The following is a 17,111-nucleotide window of genomic DNA, read 5'->3' on the forward strand; positions in this document are numbered from 1 at the left end:
GGGAAATTATGGTCTCTAAAGAAGGAGGCTGTCTGGTGTGTTGTGTGGTGAAACTGGTCCTCCTGGGAGCAGATACAGCGGAGGCGGAGGAATTGGGAATACAGGATGGCATTTTTGCAGGAGGTAGGGAGGGAAGAGGTGTAATCCAGGTAGCTGTGGGAGTTGGTGGGTTTGTAAAAAATGTCGGTGTCAAGTCGATCATCGTTAATGGAGATGGAGAGGTCTAGGAAGGGGAGGGAGGTGTCAGAGATGGTCCAGGTAAGTTTAAGGTCAGGGTGGAGTGTATTAGTGAAGTTGATGAATTGCTAAACCTCCTTGCGGGAGCACGAGGTGGCGCCAATGTAGTCATCAATGTAGTGGAGGTAGAGGTGGGGAGTGGTGCCGGTGTAATTACGGAAGATGGACTGTTCTACATAGCCAACAAAGAGACCGGCATAGCTGGGGCCCATACGGGTGCTCACATTGATGCCCTGGGGTTGAAGTGTTCCGATATGGACTTCAACAGTTTCCTCATTTCCCTTTCCCCCACCTCACCCCAGTTCCAAACTTCCAGCTCAGCGCTGTCCCCATGACTTGTCCTACTTGCCTATCTTCCTTTCCACCAATCCACTCCACCCTCCCCCCTAACCTATCATCTTCATCCCCTCTCTCACTCACCTATTGTACTCTAGGCTACTTTCTCCCCACCCCCACCCTCCTCTCACTTATCTCTCCACCCTTCAGGCTCTTTGCCTGTATTCCTGCTGAAGGGCTTTCGCCCAAAACGTCGATTTTCCTGCTCCTCGGATGCTGCCTGAACTGCTGTGCTTTTCCAACACCATTCTAATCTAGAATCTGGTTTCCAGCATCTGCAGTCATTGTTTTTACCTTTATCTTCCTATACCCATACTCACTTGCACGTGGTGCTAGGGTAATCCCAAGTGGTCCTGCTTGTTAGTTTATCTTATGGTTCCTTAAACTATGTTTTCTGTAGCAGATTGCATCCCTTGTTTTACCTTTTCATTGGTACTGGTATGGATCCTGACTACTTACTATTCCCCCCGCCCCCTGCAGAGTACTCCGCAGTTGCTCAGTGACATTCAGAATGGTAGCACCAGGGAGGTAATATACCATCCTAGATTTATGTATGCAGGCACAAATCTAATGAATTGCCTATCACTATTGCTTTCCCTATATTCATCCTACACTCTGTATATCTGACTAGCTATAGAATTGACTCTGGCTATACACCAAGAGGTACAGTCATACTCCCCAGTATTCAGAACTGAATACCTGTTGAAAGTGTGCTGCACTCAGGGATCTTCTGCAATTCTTGACTAGCCATTTTTAACTATCTGATTGTCACCCATTCCCTCATTTCCTGCATACTGTTAACCCTGCAGGCTGACTACATTTATAAATATGCTTACCACAAATTTCTTAACCTCATGGATGCACCACAATGGCACCAAATGCTGCTCATGCTCCAAAACCAAATGCTTGAGCTGCTATAGTTGATGAATGTTCCTACATATTTGGTTATACAGGACATGAGACATATCCTGGAGTTCCCACATGGAAAAGGGTGTGTACCTTGTGGTTCTGAGCTGTCCTGTTGTGCATCTGTTTATCAGGTTATTAAATTTGCTATTTACTAAAAACTCATCAGCTACTCACCAACAGGCTACTGAGAATCATATAATCCCTACAGTATGGAAACAGGCCATTCGGACCAACACTGGTCCTCCGAAGAACATCCCATCCAGACCCATTCCCCAACAATTCCCCTGACTACTGCACCTAACCTACACATCCCTGAACACTATGGCAATTTAGCATAGCCAATTCACCTAACCTGCATATCTTTGGACTGTGGGAGGAAACTGGAGCACCCGGAGGAAACCTATGCAGACCCAGAGGGAATGTGCAAACTTCACACAGGCAGTGGCCCAAGGCTAGAATTGAACCTGGGTCCCTGTGAGACAGCAGTGTTAATAGATACACTGAAATTATTTTGCTTAACACTTTTCATAGATTATCAAGATGTCCTTATGAATTGTTGTGATGTGTGAAACGGTTTGACAAATTGCATTCTTTTTAGCAATGCAAATATATAACAAGCTGCACATATGCGCAGTTGCTTCAATAACAATGTGTTGGAGTGCTCATCACTTTATTATGTTATATGTAAAAGTATTCACCGGTTCTTATTATTTTAGTAAGTTCGGAAGCCATGATGATCCATAAATTAACTGATTTGCTGTAAACACTTTTCTCATCATTTATTGATTTATTGTGCATGCTGATATATTTGTTCACTTTTGCATTAATTTTATGTACTGATTGAATGATTGCTGATGCAGTCAATTTCTGAATCATTGGTGCTACCTTAGCCTTGCTGCCACATTTCAGGACATTTCATTATGTCAATGCTAGGTGATTATATTCTATGATCTGTATCTCATGTCAAAACATTTGCTGTATCCTTTCAACTTCAGCAGTTCATTCTGTTCTCTTAATTGTTGGTGTGTATGGTATTGGAGTGTGGGGAAGAGATGAGAAATTATTCTACTCAGCGAGTTGTTTTGATTTAGAAAGTAGAGTTGCAGGTAGATAGGATAGTGAAGAAGGCATTTGGTATGTTTTCCTTTATTGGTCAGAGTATTGAGTACAGGAGTTGGGAAGTCATGTTGCGGCTGCACAGGACATTGGTAAGGCCACTTTTGGAATATTGCGTGCAATTCTGGTCTCCTTCCTGTTGGAAGGATGTTGTGAAACTTGTAAGTCTTTTCTGAACCCTTTCAAGGATGTTGCCAGTGTTGGAGGATTTGAGCTAAAGGGAGAAGTTGAGTAGACTAGGGCTGTTTTCCCTGAAGCGTCGGAGACTGAGGGATGACCTTTCTTGAGGTTTATAGGATCATGAGAGGCATGGATAGGATAAATAGACAAAGTATTTTCCCTGGGATGGGGGAGTCCAGAACTAGAGGGCATAGTTTAGGGTGAGAGGGGAAAGATATAAAAGAGACCTAAGGGACAACCTTTTTACGCAGAGAGTAGTGCGTGTGTGGAATGAGCTGCCAGAGGAAGTGGTAGAGGCTGGTACAATTGCAACATTTAAAAGTCATCTAGATGGGTACATGAATGGGAAGGGTTTGGAGGGATATGGGCTGTGTGCTGGCAAGTGGGACTAGATTGGGTTGGGATATCTGGTTGGCATGGACGAGTTGGACTGAAGGGTCTGTCTCTGTGCTGTCCATCTCTATGACTCTAGAATGCCCTTCCTGAAAAGGTGGTGGAACTAAATTTAATTGTAGCTTTCAGAAGGCTAGAAATATACATCCCAGGGCTATGAGGAAATAGGAGGAGAGTGGGGACTAATGGGTCGCTCTTTCAGAGAGATATGATGGACTGGTTGATCTCTTTCTGTGCTGACAGATTCTACGATCTTGAACCAATACTGTTGTCCATTGTTGCAAAACACCGATTTCATCTTTGGGGGTAGAGAGGACAGTTTGCAAGAATTGCAGATCTTGACTCTCTCCAGTAAAGTTCCCCCTTATTTCCACCATCTGTGTGTGGAATATATTTTAATATGTGCATTCAATATCAAGGTGATGTGCATTCAATATCAAGGTGATGTGCAGGTGTGTACCACCTACAGAAGCAACAACAATCCATACAGTGTAAATACTTCTAAAAATTTGCCAGTGCTTAGATCACAAAAAGTTAACATCTAAGTTCAGTAGGTATTGGGAAGGCAAATGGAATGTTGGACTTTATTTCAAAGGGAGTGGAGTATAAAAGTAAGGAGGTTTTGCTAAAAATGTACAAGGCACCACTCAGACCACAGCTGGAATACTGTGAGTGCCTTGTCTAAGGAAAGATCTACTGGCATTGGAGGCAATCCAGAGAAGGTTTGCGAGATTGATTCCAGATATGGAGAGACTGTCTTACGAGGAGAAGTTGAGTAGATTGGGACTTTAATCATTGAAATTTAGAAATCCGAGAGGTGGCCTTATTGAAACATTCAAGATTCTTAGAGGACCTGACTGGGATTTCTTTCTATTCAGTCATGGAACATGGACATTGCTGGCTGGCCAGCATTATAACTTGCCCTAGGTGCCTTCGATGAGACATTGTAGCAATCGATGCAACTGAGTGGCCTGCTTGGCCATTTGAAAGGGCAGTCGAGAGTCAACAACATTGCAGTGGGTCTGGAGTCACATGTAGGTCAGACCGGGTGAGGATGGCAGGTTTTCTTCCCTGACGGACGTTGGTAAACCAGACGGATTTTCCCACAGTCAACAATGGTTTCATGGTCATCAGTAGATTTTTAATTACAGATATTTTTGTGTTCACATTCCACCATCTGCTACGGCAGAATTCAAAGTCAGGTCTCCAGAACATTCGCTGAGTTTCTGGATTAATAGTCCAGCAATAATACCACAAGGAGAAAGTGAGGACTGCAGATACTGAACAGTCAGAGTCAATAAAGTGTGGTGCTGGAAAAAGCTTAGCAGGTCAAGCAGCATCCAAGGAGCAAGAGAGTCAAAGTTTTGGTCCTGACTAAGACTTCTCCCCAAAACATTGATTCTCCTGCTCCTCGGATGCTGCCTGACCTGCTGTGTTTTTTCCAATGCCACACTTTATCGACAACAATACCACTTAAGCCATCACCTCCCCAAGCTAGATGGAGAGAGGTGGTTCGTCTTATGGGAGAGTCTGGGACGAAAGGACATAATCTCAGAAAAAGAGGTCATTTAAGATACAGGAGGATGAATTTCTTTTCTTGGAGGTAGTTATGGAGAAAAAACAGGTAAGTGGAATTGAGGATTAACAGGATGAGTTACAATCTCATTGACTGCTGGAGCAGACCTTGATGGGCTGAATGGCCTCCTCTGTCTTAATAACATATGTAAGTAAGAAGATGAAGAAGCATTATAATTTTAAATTTACACATTGACATTTGGTTTCCCAACATCTAGACTTTAAGTTCAGTATCATAAGCAAGACAAGGGACCTAAAGGGCAATATTTTCACACAGAGGGTGGTGTGTGTATGGAAGATGCTGCCAGAGGAAATGGTGGAGGCTGGTACAATTACCAGCATTTAAAAGGCATCTGGATAGATATATAAATTGAAAGGGTTTAGAGGGATATGGGCCTAGTGCTGGCAAATGGGATTAGATTAGGTTAGGATATCTGGTTGGCATGGATGAATTGGACCAAAGAGTCTGTTTCTGTGACTCTATGACTCTAATACCATGTGTGGGAAATGCAGTTGTTAGTTTTTATAGTGTAACTTGTCATTTATGGAGGAAAAGTTGAATTGGCAGCAATTGATCAAGGCAAGGTTCTTTTATTTCAATTTGAGAAGTTTAGAATAGAAGGAGCTAAGGAAGCTTGCCTTTTGAATTAAGAAAAAATGTGGAAAAGGCGATTTTTAAAAAAAAAAAATTTCAGCTGCTTAGAGTTTAATCAGCTGCTTAATTTTAAAATTGCTATGGATAGTGAGAAAAGTAGCTCAGTCATTTTTCACATGAATAAACACATCAGCACTTAATTGGTCAAGTGGTGAGAAATGGGAGGGGAAAGTCATGCATATATATGTAGTAACTCTTCTGATATACCTTGCACTTATTGTTTCTTACCTTCAGCTTTTCACCTTTCTCAACTTCGCCCCCCCTCCCCCATTTCATAATCTACTACTTGCTATGTTCTACTTCCATCACTCTCCACCTCTCACTCGCCACCCCTCTGCTAACCTACAACCCACTGTCTCCATCCTTAATCTACACTGCCATCACTTTTCACCCACTGCCATCACTTGCAACCTCTCACTCACCACCTCCCTCTCTGACCTACCATTCGCAGACTCCTTCTGAGACCCTCCCCTTTGCTGCATATCTGTCTCCAACTCTTCCTCCCCCTTGCCACCTCCCTTTCCTGAATCCTCGCTTTGCTGAATGCCACTCTTTGTGGGCAATGGAGTTAATTTGCCAATTGTACCTGCCTGTTGGAAAAATTGGGATTTTCCCAGGTTCTGGCGATAATATGCGAAAATGTGTTTCTGTATGAGATAATGACACACCCTGAAAGGACCATGCCCACAGGGTACTATCACATTCAGGTCAAACAATTAAGAATAATGACTGTGTGATGCATGAGAAAAGAGTCAAAAGTAAAATCTTCATTTCTTTTCTTTCAATATTTATACAGTTTGGATAAATAAATAAAAATTCACGGTCAGGTTTTGTTTGGAATATGCTTTGCTGTGTTTCTGAAGTGTTCTGATGTTTACACCAGGGGTACAGGAGCTGTTTATGAAGCGCTTTGATGCTCATCTCAAATTGTAACTGGAATCAGTCAGTCAGGTTTGGATCGTGATGAACGACCACTTGTTTGGATGATAGTAGATTGGAGCTCAACAGTTGGAGATTTTATTTTATAATAAAATGAGGACTGCAGCTGCTGGAAATCAAAGTCGAAAAGGGTGGCGCTGGGAAAGCACAGCAGGTCACGCAGCATCCGAGGAACAGGAGAATCAACGCTTCGGGCATAAGCCCTTCGTCAGGAATGTGGGGAGAAAGGGGGCTGAGAGATAAATAGGAGGGAGTGTGGGACTGAGGGGAAGGTAGCTGGGAAGGCGTTAGGTAGATACAGGTGGGGGGTGAAGGTGATAGGTTGGAGTGGAGGGTGGAACACATAATGGGAAGGAAAATGGACAGGTGAGACAGTTCAAGACGGCAGTGCCGAGTTGGAGGGTTGTGTCTGGGATGAGATGGGGGTAGGGGAGATGAGGAAACTGGTGAAATTGATGTTAGTGCCATTGGTTTAAGGATCCCAAGGTGGAAAATGAGGCGTTCTTCCTTCAGGCGTCAGTGAGGATTTGGCAGTGGAGGAGGCCCAGGACTTGCATGACCTTGGCAGAGTGGGAGGGAGTGTAGAAGTGGTTGGCCACAGGGTGGTGGGGTTATTTGATGTGTGTGTCCCAGAGCTGATCCCTGAAACATTCCACAAGTCTGTGTCCTGTCTCCCCAATGTAGAGGAGACCACACCGAGAGCAACAGACACAGTAGATAAGGTGTTTGGATGTGCAGGAAAATCTATGCCAGATGTGGAGGGATCCTTTGGGGTCTTGGACAGAGGTGAGGGGAGAGAAGTGGGTGTAGGTTTTACACCTCTTGTGTTGGCAAGGGAAGGTGCCAGGAGTGGAGGGTGGGTTGATGGGGGGTGGCGTGGACCTAACGAGGGAGTCACTATCTGCACTGGGGAGACAGGACGCCAACCCACAAAACATGTCAGAGAACATCTCTGGGACACACTCACCAAACAGCCCCTTTGCCCTGTGCCAACCACTTCAATTCCCCCTCCCATTCCGCCAAGGACATGCAAGTCCTGGGTCGCCTCCACCAGCAAATCCTTGCCACCCGACATCTGGAGGAAGAACAGCTCATCTTTCACCTTGGGCCCTTCCAACCACACGTCATCAATGTCGGTTTCACCAGTTTCCTCATCCTCCTCACCTCCCCCCGCCCCGCCCCCCCCCCACCCACCCACCCACCCCTCCTCCCCTACCACCATCACCCTCCATCTTCATCTACCTATCGCCTTCAAAGCCACCTTCCTGCTAACCCCACCCCACCCCTCCTATTTATCTCTCAGCCCCCTTCTCTTCCACATCCCTGATGAAAGACTTACGCCAAAAGCATCAACTCTCCTGCTCCTTGGATGTTGCCTGACCTATGTTTTTCTAGGAAAAAGTGAGGACTGCAGATGCTGGAGATCAGAGCTGCAAATGTGTTACTGGAAAAGTGCAGCAGGGGCATAACTTTCCTGAAGAAGGGCTCATGCCTGAAACGTCAATTCTCCTGCTCCTTGGATGCTGCCTGACCTGCTGCGCTTTTCCAGCAACACATTTTCAGCAGCTGATGTGTTTTTCCACTGCCACATTTTTCAAAACTTTATTTTCGCATGAAAAGTTTCTGATCTCTTGCACAGGGATCACCACCCCTGTGGGAAGAAAACATTCTCAATATAATCTAAATAAAAGATTTTGGAGAGAGAGGAGAGAAGATTAAAAACATTTGCATTTGAGAAAATATTGTACCTTAATTGGGGAAGTGGAAAAAAACCTTTTTAAACTGTAAATCAAAGGTTTTGGTTAGGGAAATAAATGTAATAATGTAATAAATTAGACCATAAGAGCAGAAATTAGGCTATTTAGCTCATCGTGTTTGATCCGCCATTCAATCATAACTGATAAGTTTCTCATTTTAAAAATGTGTTGCTGGAAAAGCGCAGCAGGTCAGGCAGCATCAAAGGAGCAGGAGTATCGACGTTTCGAGCATAAGCCCTTCTTCAGGCTTATGCCCGAAACGTCAATTCTCTTGCTCCTTTGATGCTGCGCTTTTCCAGCAACACATTTTTAAGCTCTGATCTCCAGCATCTGCAGTCTTTACTTTCTCCTGATAAGTTTCTCATCCCCATTCTCCCATTTTCTCCTCATAACCTATGGTCCCCTTGACAATCAAGAACCAATCTATCGCCATCTTAAACATACTCAGTGACCTGGCCTCCACAGCCTTCTGTGGCAGTGAATTCCTTAGATTTACCACTCTCTGGCTAAAGAAGTTTCTTCTTATCTCCATTCTAAAAGGCTTTCCTTTTACTGTAAAGATGTGCCCTTGGGTCCTAGCCTTTCATACGAATGAAAACATCTGCCCAGCATCCATGCTGCCCAGACCATTCAGTATTCTGTAAGTTTCAATTAGATTCCTCCTCATCCTTCTAAATTCCATCAAGTATAGACCCAGAGTCCTCGAACGTTCCTCGTACGGTAAGTTTTCATTCCTGGGACTATTCTTGTGAACCTCCTCTGAACCCCCTCCAGGGGCAGTGCATATTTCCTGAGAATATGAGGCCCAACACTGCACACAATACTCCCAAATGTGGTCTGATCAGAGCATGTAGAACTTCCGAAGTACATCTCTGCTTTTATATTCAAGTCCTATAAAAAAAAATGCCAACTTGCATTTGCCTTCCCAACTACTGACTCAGCCTGTAAGTTTACCTTGAGAGAATCCTGGATAGAACTCCCAGGTCTGTTTGCATCTTCAAGCTTTGCAAAGTGTTTGGGTTACAAGTGCTGTAATGTAAGGCTATACTCTTTGCCGTTGATAGTGTGAATAATATTGTGTGAATAACCTTGTTTGATTTTTGATTAATCACTTAAGTAAATCGGTTAATTGCACTATAGATCCTGATTCGTCTATAAAATTGGGTCTGATGTACACAAAATAAACTCCTTCTCACATCGCAGACGTCTCAAATAAGCACTGTGCTCTGTAATACCATCCAACTGATCCAGGAGCCACTACAGGAAATCCTTTGGTTTTCAGTTGTAACTAATGGGAAAAGGAGGTATACAACGCATGACAGTGAAATTCTTCCTTCTCATTTTGTGCTTTCCATCACAATATGAATTGATACACTGCAAATGATAAGATGGGATGGCTCACATGCTAACTGGAAGAACAGGCAGTCTAAGCTTTCCTAATGATTTGCTTTTAAAATCTTTAACTTCATTTTATGTGACCAGTTACTGAATGTATAGCTAATGCTATACTTCTTGTTTCCTTTAACTGCAGAAATACCGCAACTCTTCATTAGGTGATGAAGAATTCATCTATGAACATGCAGGAGGGTAAGGCATTTGGAATCTCCAAAGGGATCTATAGATTTGAAACTGAATGTTATGGGAATATCTGGATGCCATGTACAGTAAGAATTTTAGATCCTATTTGTTAATTCACTGATGCAGTGCATTATATGGCTTGATGTTTCTGCCCTGTTTCTACAAGCATCAGATGAGATTCAAGCTTGGATGAAATGCTCTGTCTTCTTGGCTGAGGTAGCGGCACGGTGGCACAGTGGTTAGCACTGTTGCCTCACAGCGCCAGAGACCCGGGTTCAATTCCCGCCTCAGGTGACTGACTGTGTGGAGTTTGCACATTCTCCCCGTGTCTGCGTGGGTTTCCTCCGGGTGCTCCGGTTTCCTCCCACAGTCCAAAGATGTGCAGGTCAGGTGAATTGGTCATGCTAAATTGCCCGTGGTGTTAGGTAAGGGGTAGATGTGTAGGGGTACGGGTGGGTTGCGCTTCGGCGGGGAGATGTGGACTTGTTGGGCCGAAGGGCTTGTTTCCACACTGTTTTAAAAAACAAAGTGGGCGGCACGGTGGCACAATGGTTAGCACTGTTGCCTCACAGCGCCAGAGATCCGGGTTCAATTCCCGCCTCAGGTGACTGACTGTGTGGAGTTTGCACATTCTCCCCGTGTCTGCGTGGGTTTCCTCCGGGTGCTCCGGTTTCCTCCCACAATCCAAAAAATGTGCAGGTTAGGTGAATTGGCCATGCTAAATTGCCCGTAGTGTTAGGTGAAGGGGTAAATGTAGGGGAATGGGTCTGGGTGGGTTACACTTCGGCGGGTCGGTGTGGACTTGTTGGGCCGAAGGGCCTGTTTCCACACTGTAAGTAATCTAATCTAATCTAATCTAATCTAATCTAATCTAATCTAAACTAGTCCAGTGGGTATGTGGCCTAGGTGTTTGGTTAAATACAGAGGGGAGACAGGAGTGTAATTGTAATGTCACTGCATTAGCAATCCAGAGGCCGGGGCTAATGTTCTCGAAATACGAGATGAAATTCACCCATGGAAGCTGGTGAGATTTGTTGTGTTGTGGCAAAAATTCCAGACTGGATGTGCCTGTACCTTTTAAGACAGTTACATGATATATGTCGATCTGGTATATAGATATCCACCTCGCCTCAGTTGCTCACACTTTCTCTCTGTAATGTAGTCAATGTAGTGTCTTTGTTTAGTCAGCTGTATCGGTGTAGTGTACAGTAATATCAGTAAGCACAGAACCCAGACTCTGGTTAAGTCATGTGACATTGTAGCTGGGTTAACAGTCTTGTTAATAAACTTCAAGGCATCTGTCTCAACAAGAACCTAACTCTTCGTGGTACATGGTCCTGTTCCAAGTTACATGGGCTAACATACAGAAAGCGACAGTGCATCAGAATTTCAATTCAATTAATAAAGATATCTTGATGTAAAAGCTCATTTAGTTCACTACTGCCATTTTAGGGAAAGTACACTGCTGAAATGTGAGTTCAGACCCATAGCCATGTGTGCTGTGGCTCTTTTCTGCCTTTTCTTTTTCTAGTCCATTCTTGATATGAAGGGCTTATCTTAGGAAGAAACAAGTTAGGCCTCTACTCATTGAAGCTCAGAGGATTGGGAGAGAGGTAATTGTCGTAAAACATAAGATCTTCAGGTCACTGAACAGGATGGATACTGACAGGGTGTTCCCTCTGTGTGACGAGTCTAAATCTAGGGGGCAGAGTCTTATTTTTAAATCAGATGGGGATTATTTTTCTCTGAAGGGGTTGTTAGAGTGGAGTATTCTCTTTTCTAGAAGGTAGAACCTTCCCAACTGCCCTATTGGGAAACTCAAAAGCCACACCATTCAAGTGACAGCAAATGCTGGCCTTGCCAGCAATGCCCACATGAATAGAAATAACTAGACATATGTGTAGTATTAATGGGTGCCTAGTGTTGAAAGGTAATATCTCAGATAGGAGTTAATGGCTTCAAGAAAGGAAATGTAACAGGAAACAAATTGAAGGATGCCAGTATTAAACAGTTTTCTGTACTCTTGAAGATGCTTTGTTTCCCTTGCCATTTCCCCCCCATCCTTCCTTCGCCTGTTCTCCAGATAGAGTTGCCTCAAGTGTGGAGGGCAGCGCCAATCCTGAGAAATGCAATCAGTTTCTAACAAGTAAAAGATAAAGCCCTGAAAAAAGCAGCAAAAGCCAATGACCCAGAGTAGATCAATGAGCTCTTGAAGAGGAAGCAGCATGTCACCATGAATCTGGTGAAGAATGAGTATCTGAAAAGTCAACTGCCTTCGACTGCTGTGTGCTGGAACTTTTTTCTCAGTCATACCGTTTTGAAATAAGTTCTTTAATTTTTAGCTGAGGAAGTGAATTCCTGGACAAAGTTGATGACCCCTTTTCGCTTCTCAAAACTATTCCAGGGCAAGGCCGATGGCCCTAAATACACAACTCTGGCTTTTCCAAGCCTCAACTAACTTTGATGCAGTTTGTATATTTTTACCAATGGCAAAACTTCACTGATATTATACAAAGCCATTTGCAAGTTGGTTTGTTTTAGACTTGTATTCCTGGTTTAATATCTTGCATTTAATAGAAAATAAATATCTCATTTGTCATTTGAGATTCTAACAAAGATCTCTATAATAACTATCCATAGTGACCAAGCTGACTGAACAAATTACAGCCAATTGATGTTAGGGAGAATTTTTAAGTACAACTCCACATTATGTACATAGACTGGATTTGTAGGAATCCTGTATGTGTGTATCCTCTCATCATTGGCTCTTGCTGTATTCCAGAGATTCATTCCAGTACATGTTGGAAGCCACAAAATCATTACGTCAGAAGCAGGGGGAAGGGCCAATGACGTACTTGAATAAAGGACAGTTTTATTCCATAACACTCAGGGAAACTGGAGCCAATAAGTGCCTTCGCCATCCAATCAGCAAAGTGAGGGTAAGCAGCTCTGATTCTCTTTGGCTTTTAGGCAATTGATGTGAACGCACCTTGTTCTTTATGCATAAGGTAATAACTAAAATTTGAAGGTGGCTGTATAATGGACCATTGCACTCTTGGGTTGAGGAGAATTCAGACTGTAAACAAAGTGCAAGAAACATTCAGTGAGTCCAGCAGTGTCTGCAAAGAGAGAAGCAGAATTAATGTTCAAAAGTGCAATGTGATTCTGATTTCTGTGAAGAGATGCCAGCCTGGAGTGTATATGAATGACTGTAGAATGTGAATGGGATTGGACTCTGCTCTGAAGTCAACTAGGCCTCCGACACTCACTTCAGTTGCTCAAATAATTCACTTTTTTCAAAGTTGAAAATGAGTTAGTAGCCTTCAGAGTGCAAAGATTAATGATTGCATGGTCATTATTAATTATTCTGCTTCTGCTGCTGGCTTTGAAATTTTAATTATTTTTATGGAAACTGGTGTGAGTCATTTACAATGACTTGTTTGGTCACATGACATGGTTCTAAGTTTACCTCCAAGGATGATTAGCTGCCATCTTGAACAACCTTTCCAAATTGGAATTTCCCTCATCACTCCCCCTCACTTACATTCTCAACCAATCTCCCTTGCTTCCTGAAAGAGGACTTAACCCAGGGGCATCAGTGATAGTCAACTATCTTAGCTGCATGGTGTTATAATAGTCACTTGATGCCTGGGTAACAATCACCTACGCAGGGAGCGCTCTCCAGTCCTCCTCATTCGGCAAGTCTAATGTTCAGTCATCTGCGCTGGAGGATGGATCATGAAACAGATCTTCACCATAGCCCATATGTTAACTCTTTTGTGACCATTACCTCATAAACAAATGGCACCATAGTAAGAGATGAACAGCATGGAAACAGATCCTTCAGTCCAACCTGTCCATGCCGACCAGATATCCCAACCTAATCTAGTCCCATTTGCCAGCACTTGGCCCATATCCTTCCAAACCCTTCCTATTCATTTACCCATCCAGATGACTTTTAAATGTTGCAATTGTACCAGCTCCACCACTTCCTCTGGCAACTCATTCCATGCACGCACCCCTTTCTGCATGAAAAAGTTGCCCCTTAGGTCCCTTTTAGTTTTTCCCCTCTCATCATAAATTTATGCCCTCTAGTTGTGGACCTCCCCACCCCAGGAAAAAGACTTTGACTATTTATCCTATCCATGCCTCTCATGATTTTATAAACCTGTGTGAGGTCACCCCTCAGCCTTCGATGCTTCAGGGAAAACGGCCCCAGTCTGTTAGGCCTCTTCCTATAGCTCAAATCCTCCAACCCTGGCAACATCTTTGTAAATCTTTTCTGAACCCTTTCAAGTTTCACAACATCCTTCCGATAGGAATTGCACACAATATTCCAAAAGTGGCCTAACCAACACCGTGTATAGCCGCAACATGACCTCCCAACTCCTGTACTCAATACTCTGACCAATGAAGGAAAGCATATGAGACCCCCTATCATTATCCTATCTACCTGCGACTCTACTTTCAAGGAGTTATGAACCTGTACTCCAAGGTCTCGTTGTTCAGCAACACTCCCTAGGACCTTACCATTAAGTGTATAAGTCCCGCTAAGATTTGCTTTCTCAAAATGCAGCACCTCACATTTATCTGAATTAAACTCCATCTGCCACTCCTCAGCCCATTGGCCCACCTGATCAAGTTCCCATTGTAATCTGAGGTAACCTTCTTCGCTGTCCACTGCATCTCCAATTTTGGTGTCAGCTGCAAATTTACTAACTATACCTCCTATGTTCATATCCAAACCATTCATTTATGTCCACCTCTTTGTATTGGACTACTTTTCTGACTTGGCAATCATTGCATTCCAGTCTAGTGTCTTCCACATGGATGAAGTGACTCAACAGTGTATTCCTTCACGACCACCACAACAAGGCCCACCCCCCAACCCACCAATATGTACAGTCCTAGATGTAAACATTGCTGGCCCACATTGACTAGCCAACTTTGAACACACCACAAATTGAAACAACAAACTTTCAGTGCAGGTTTGAAAGGAAATGGGTCAGGAGCAGGTGGGACTGGTTTAGGATTATGTTCAGCATGGACTGGTTGAACCAAAGGTGATGTGTGACTCTATGACTCTAATTCAGTACAATCCTATTGTAATTCACAAAGAGACATCTTGACCCCATATACTTAGTGAGTCAGCCTTGGCCAGGTGCTCACTTTCAGAAGAACGTGCACTCAAGTTTCACTCCATCTCTAGGCTGACACTCCCAAGTACAGCACTGACTGGCCCCCACTGACTGGGCCCTATGCTACAGTGGCCAATGAGATACTAAACTTAAGCCTTCCTACCTTTATTACGGTCAGCACAGACATGGTGGGCCGAAGGGCCTGTTCCTCTGCTGTACTGTTCTGTGTTCTCTGGCAAATGAAGAAGATCTCATGCCACTATCTTGAAGAAGAGCCGGTTCTCCTGTACCCCTGGCTGATATTTATTTATTGATCAATCTCACTTTAGCCATGATCCAGATGATCTGCCCATGATTGTATTGCTGTTCATGACACCTTGTTACTTGAAAACTCTCTTCATACTTCTTACATTAGAAGTACTTCAAGATGTATTTATCTGGATGCAAAAGCACTTTGAAGAGAACTGAAGTTGTAAAAAACCACCAAAAAAAGAAAGAATTCGCTTTTGTGACAAATTGATCAAAATGACTTAGACTTGAGCAATGTTTTTCAATTTCATCATTGAAAAAAAGAAACCAATTTAGAAAATGCACAATAGTTTCATTCAAAGTGGGTATAATTCAATGGACATCATTTGCATTTGTTGAACAGAATCTCAAAACCAAAATCACTTCCATTGGCTATAAGGTCAGTGTGTTGTAAACCGGTAACTAACTGTTTTCACGGAGAGATTGTATCTCCACTTACTCATTGTCAACCTCAAATACAGTCAGAGCCATGCTTCTGAGGTTTGAAGTTGTATACAGTAGAAAGAAGCTGAAAAATGTGTTGCTGGAAAAGCGCAGCAGGTCAGGCAGCATCAAAGGAGCAGGAGAATTGACGTTTCGGGTATAAACCCTTCTTCAGGAATGAGGAGGGTGTGCCAAGCAGGCTAAGATAAAAGGTAGGGAGGAGGGACTTGGGGGAGGGGCGTTGATAATGCGATAGGTGGAAGGAGGTTAAGGTGAGGGAGATAGGCCAGAGAGGAGGTGGGGGCAGAGAGGTCGGGAAGAAGATTGCAGGTCAAGAAGGCTGTGCTGAATCCAAGGGTTGGGACTGAGAAAAGATAGAGGGAGGGGAAATGAGGAAGGTGGAGAAATCTGCATTCATCCCTTGTGGTTGGAGGGTTCCTAAGCAGAAGATGAGACGCTCTTTCTCCAGGCGTCGTGTTGCCATGGTCTGGCGATGGAGGAGGCCAAGAACCTGCATGTCCTTGGCGGAGTGGGAGGGAGAGTTAAAGTGTTCAGCCACGGGGCGGTTGGGTTAGTTGGTGCGGGTGTCCCAGAGGTGTTCTCTGAAACACTCCGCAAGTAGATGGCCTGTCTCCCCAATGTATAGGAGGCCACATCGGGTGCAGCGGATGCAGTAAATGATGTGCATGGAGTTGCAGGTGAATTTGTGCAGGTAGAAACGGGTGGTGCAGGGTCCCACATAGTCCCACAACCCCGCACCACCCATTTCTACCTCCTGCCTAAAATCCATAAACCTAACTGCCCCGGCCGACCCATTGTCTCAGCCTGCTCCTGCCCCACCGAACTCATCTCTGCATACCTTGACACGGTCCTGTCCCCCTTAGTTCAAGAACTCCCCACCTATGTTAGGGACACCACCCACGCCCTCCACCTCCTCCATGATTTTCGCTTCCCCGGTCCACAATGGCTTATCTTCACCATGGACATCCCGTCCCTGTACACCTCCTTCAACTGACTGAACTGGTCCTCATTCTGAACAACTTCTCTTTCCAATCATCCCACTTCCTCCAAACCATAGGAGTAGCCATGGGCACCCGCATGGGCCCCAGCTATGCCTGCCTCTTCGTCGGATATGTGAAACAGTCCATCTTCCGCAGCTACACTGGCATCACCCCCCACCTTTTCCTCCGATGACTGTATCGGCGCTGCCTCGTGCTCCCACGAGGTGGTTGAACAGTTCATCCACTTTAATAACACCTTCCACCCCGACCTCAAATTTATCTGGACCGTCTCAGACTCCTCCCTCCCCTTCTTAGACCTCTCCATTTCTATCTCGGACAACCAACTCAATACGGATGTTTATTATAAACCGACCGACTCCCACAGCTACCTGGACTACACCTCCTCCCACCCTGCCCCCTGTAAAAATGCCATCCCATATTCCCAATTCCTTCGCCTCCGCCGCAGGTGGACCAATTCCAATACCGAACAACCCAGATGGCCTCCTTCTTCAAAGACCGCAATTTCCCCTCAGACGTGGTTGACGATGCTCTCCACCGCATCTCC

The 17,111-nt window shown here is 44.3% G+C and overlaps 1 protein-coding gene and 1 long non-coding RNA gene across 3 annotated transcripts in view; one reads left to right on the forward strand and one right to left on the reverse strand.

The window, feature by feature from the left end:
• Positions 1-17,111, forward strand: part of LOC122549157 (grainyhead-like protein 2 homolog) — a 153,539-nt gene that overhangs the window by 39,328 nt on the left and 97,100 nt on the right. The window contains exons 5-6 of the mRNA XM_043688500.1: positions 9,629-9,684; positions 12,458-12,614. Of these exons, the coding sequence (XP_043544435.1) occupies positions 9,629-9,684; positions 12,458-12,614 (213 nt within the window). The remainder of the gene's footprint in view (positions 1-9,628; positions 9,685-12,457; positions 12,615-17,111) is intronic.
• LOC122549159 overlaps positions 12,546-17,111 on the reverse strand; it is a 50,323-nt gene continuing 45,757 nt past the window's right edge. The window contains exon 4 of one of the 2 annotated variants that reach the window (XR_006311439.1): positions 12,546-12,751. This is a non-coding gene — a long non-coding RNA (uncharacterized LOC122549159). Of the gene's footprint in view, positions 12,795-17,111 lie in introns of both variants that reach the window. The other variant, XR_006311438.1, reaches the window with a different exon arrangement.

This window comes from Chiloscyllium plagiosum, chromosome 4 (assembly GCF_004010195.1).
Source record: "Chiloscyllium plagiosum isolate BGI_BamShark_2017 chromosome 4, ASM401019v2, whole genome shotgun sequence".
Classification (NCBI taxonomy): Eukaryota; Metazoa; Chordata; class Chondrichthyes; order Orectolobiformes; family Hemiscylliidae; genus Chiloscyllium; species Chiloscyllium plagiosum.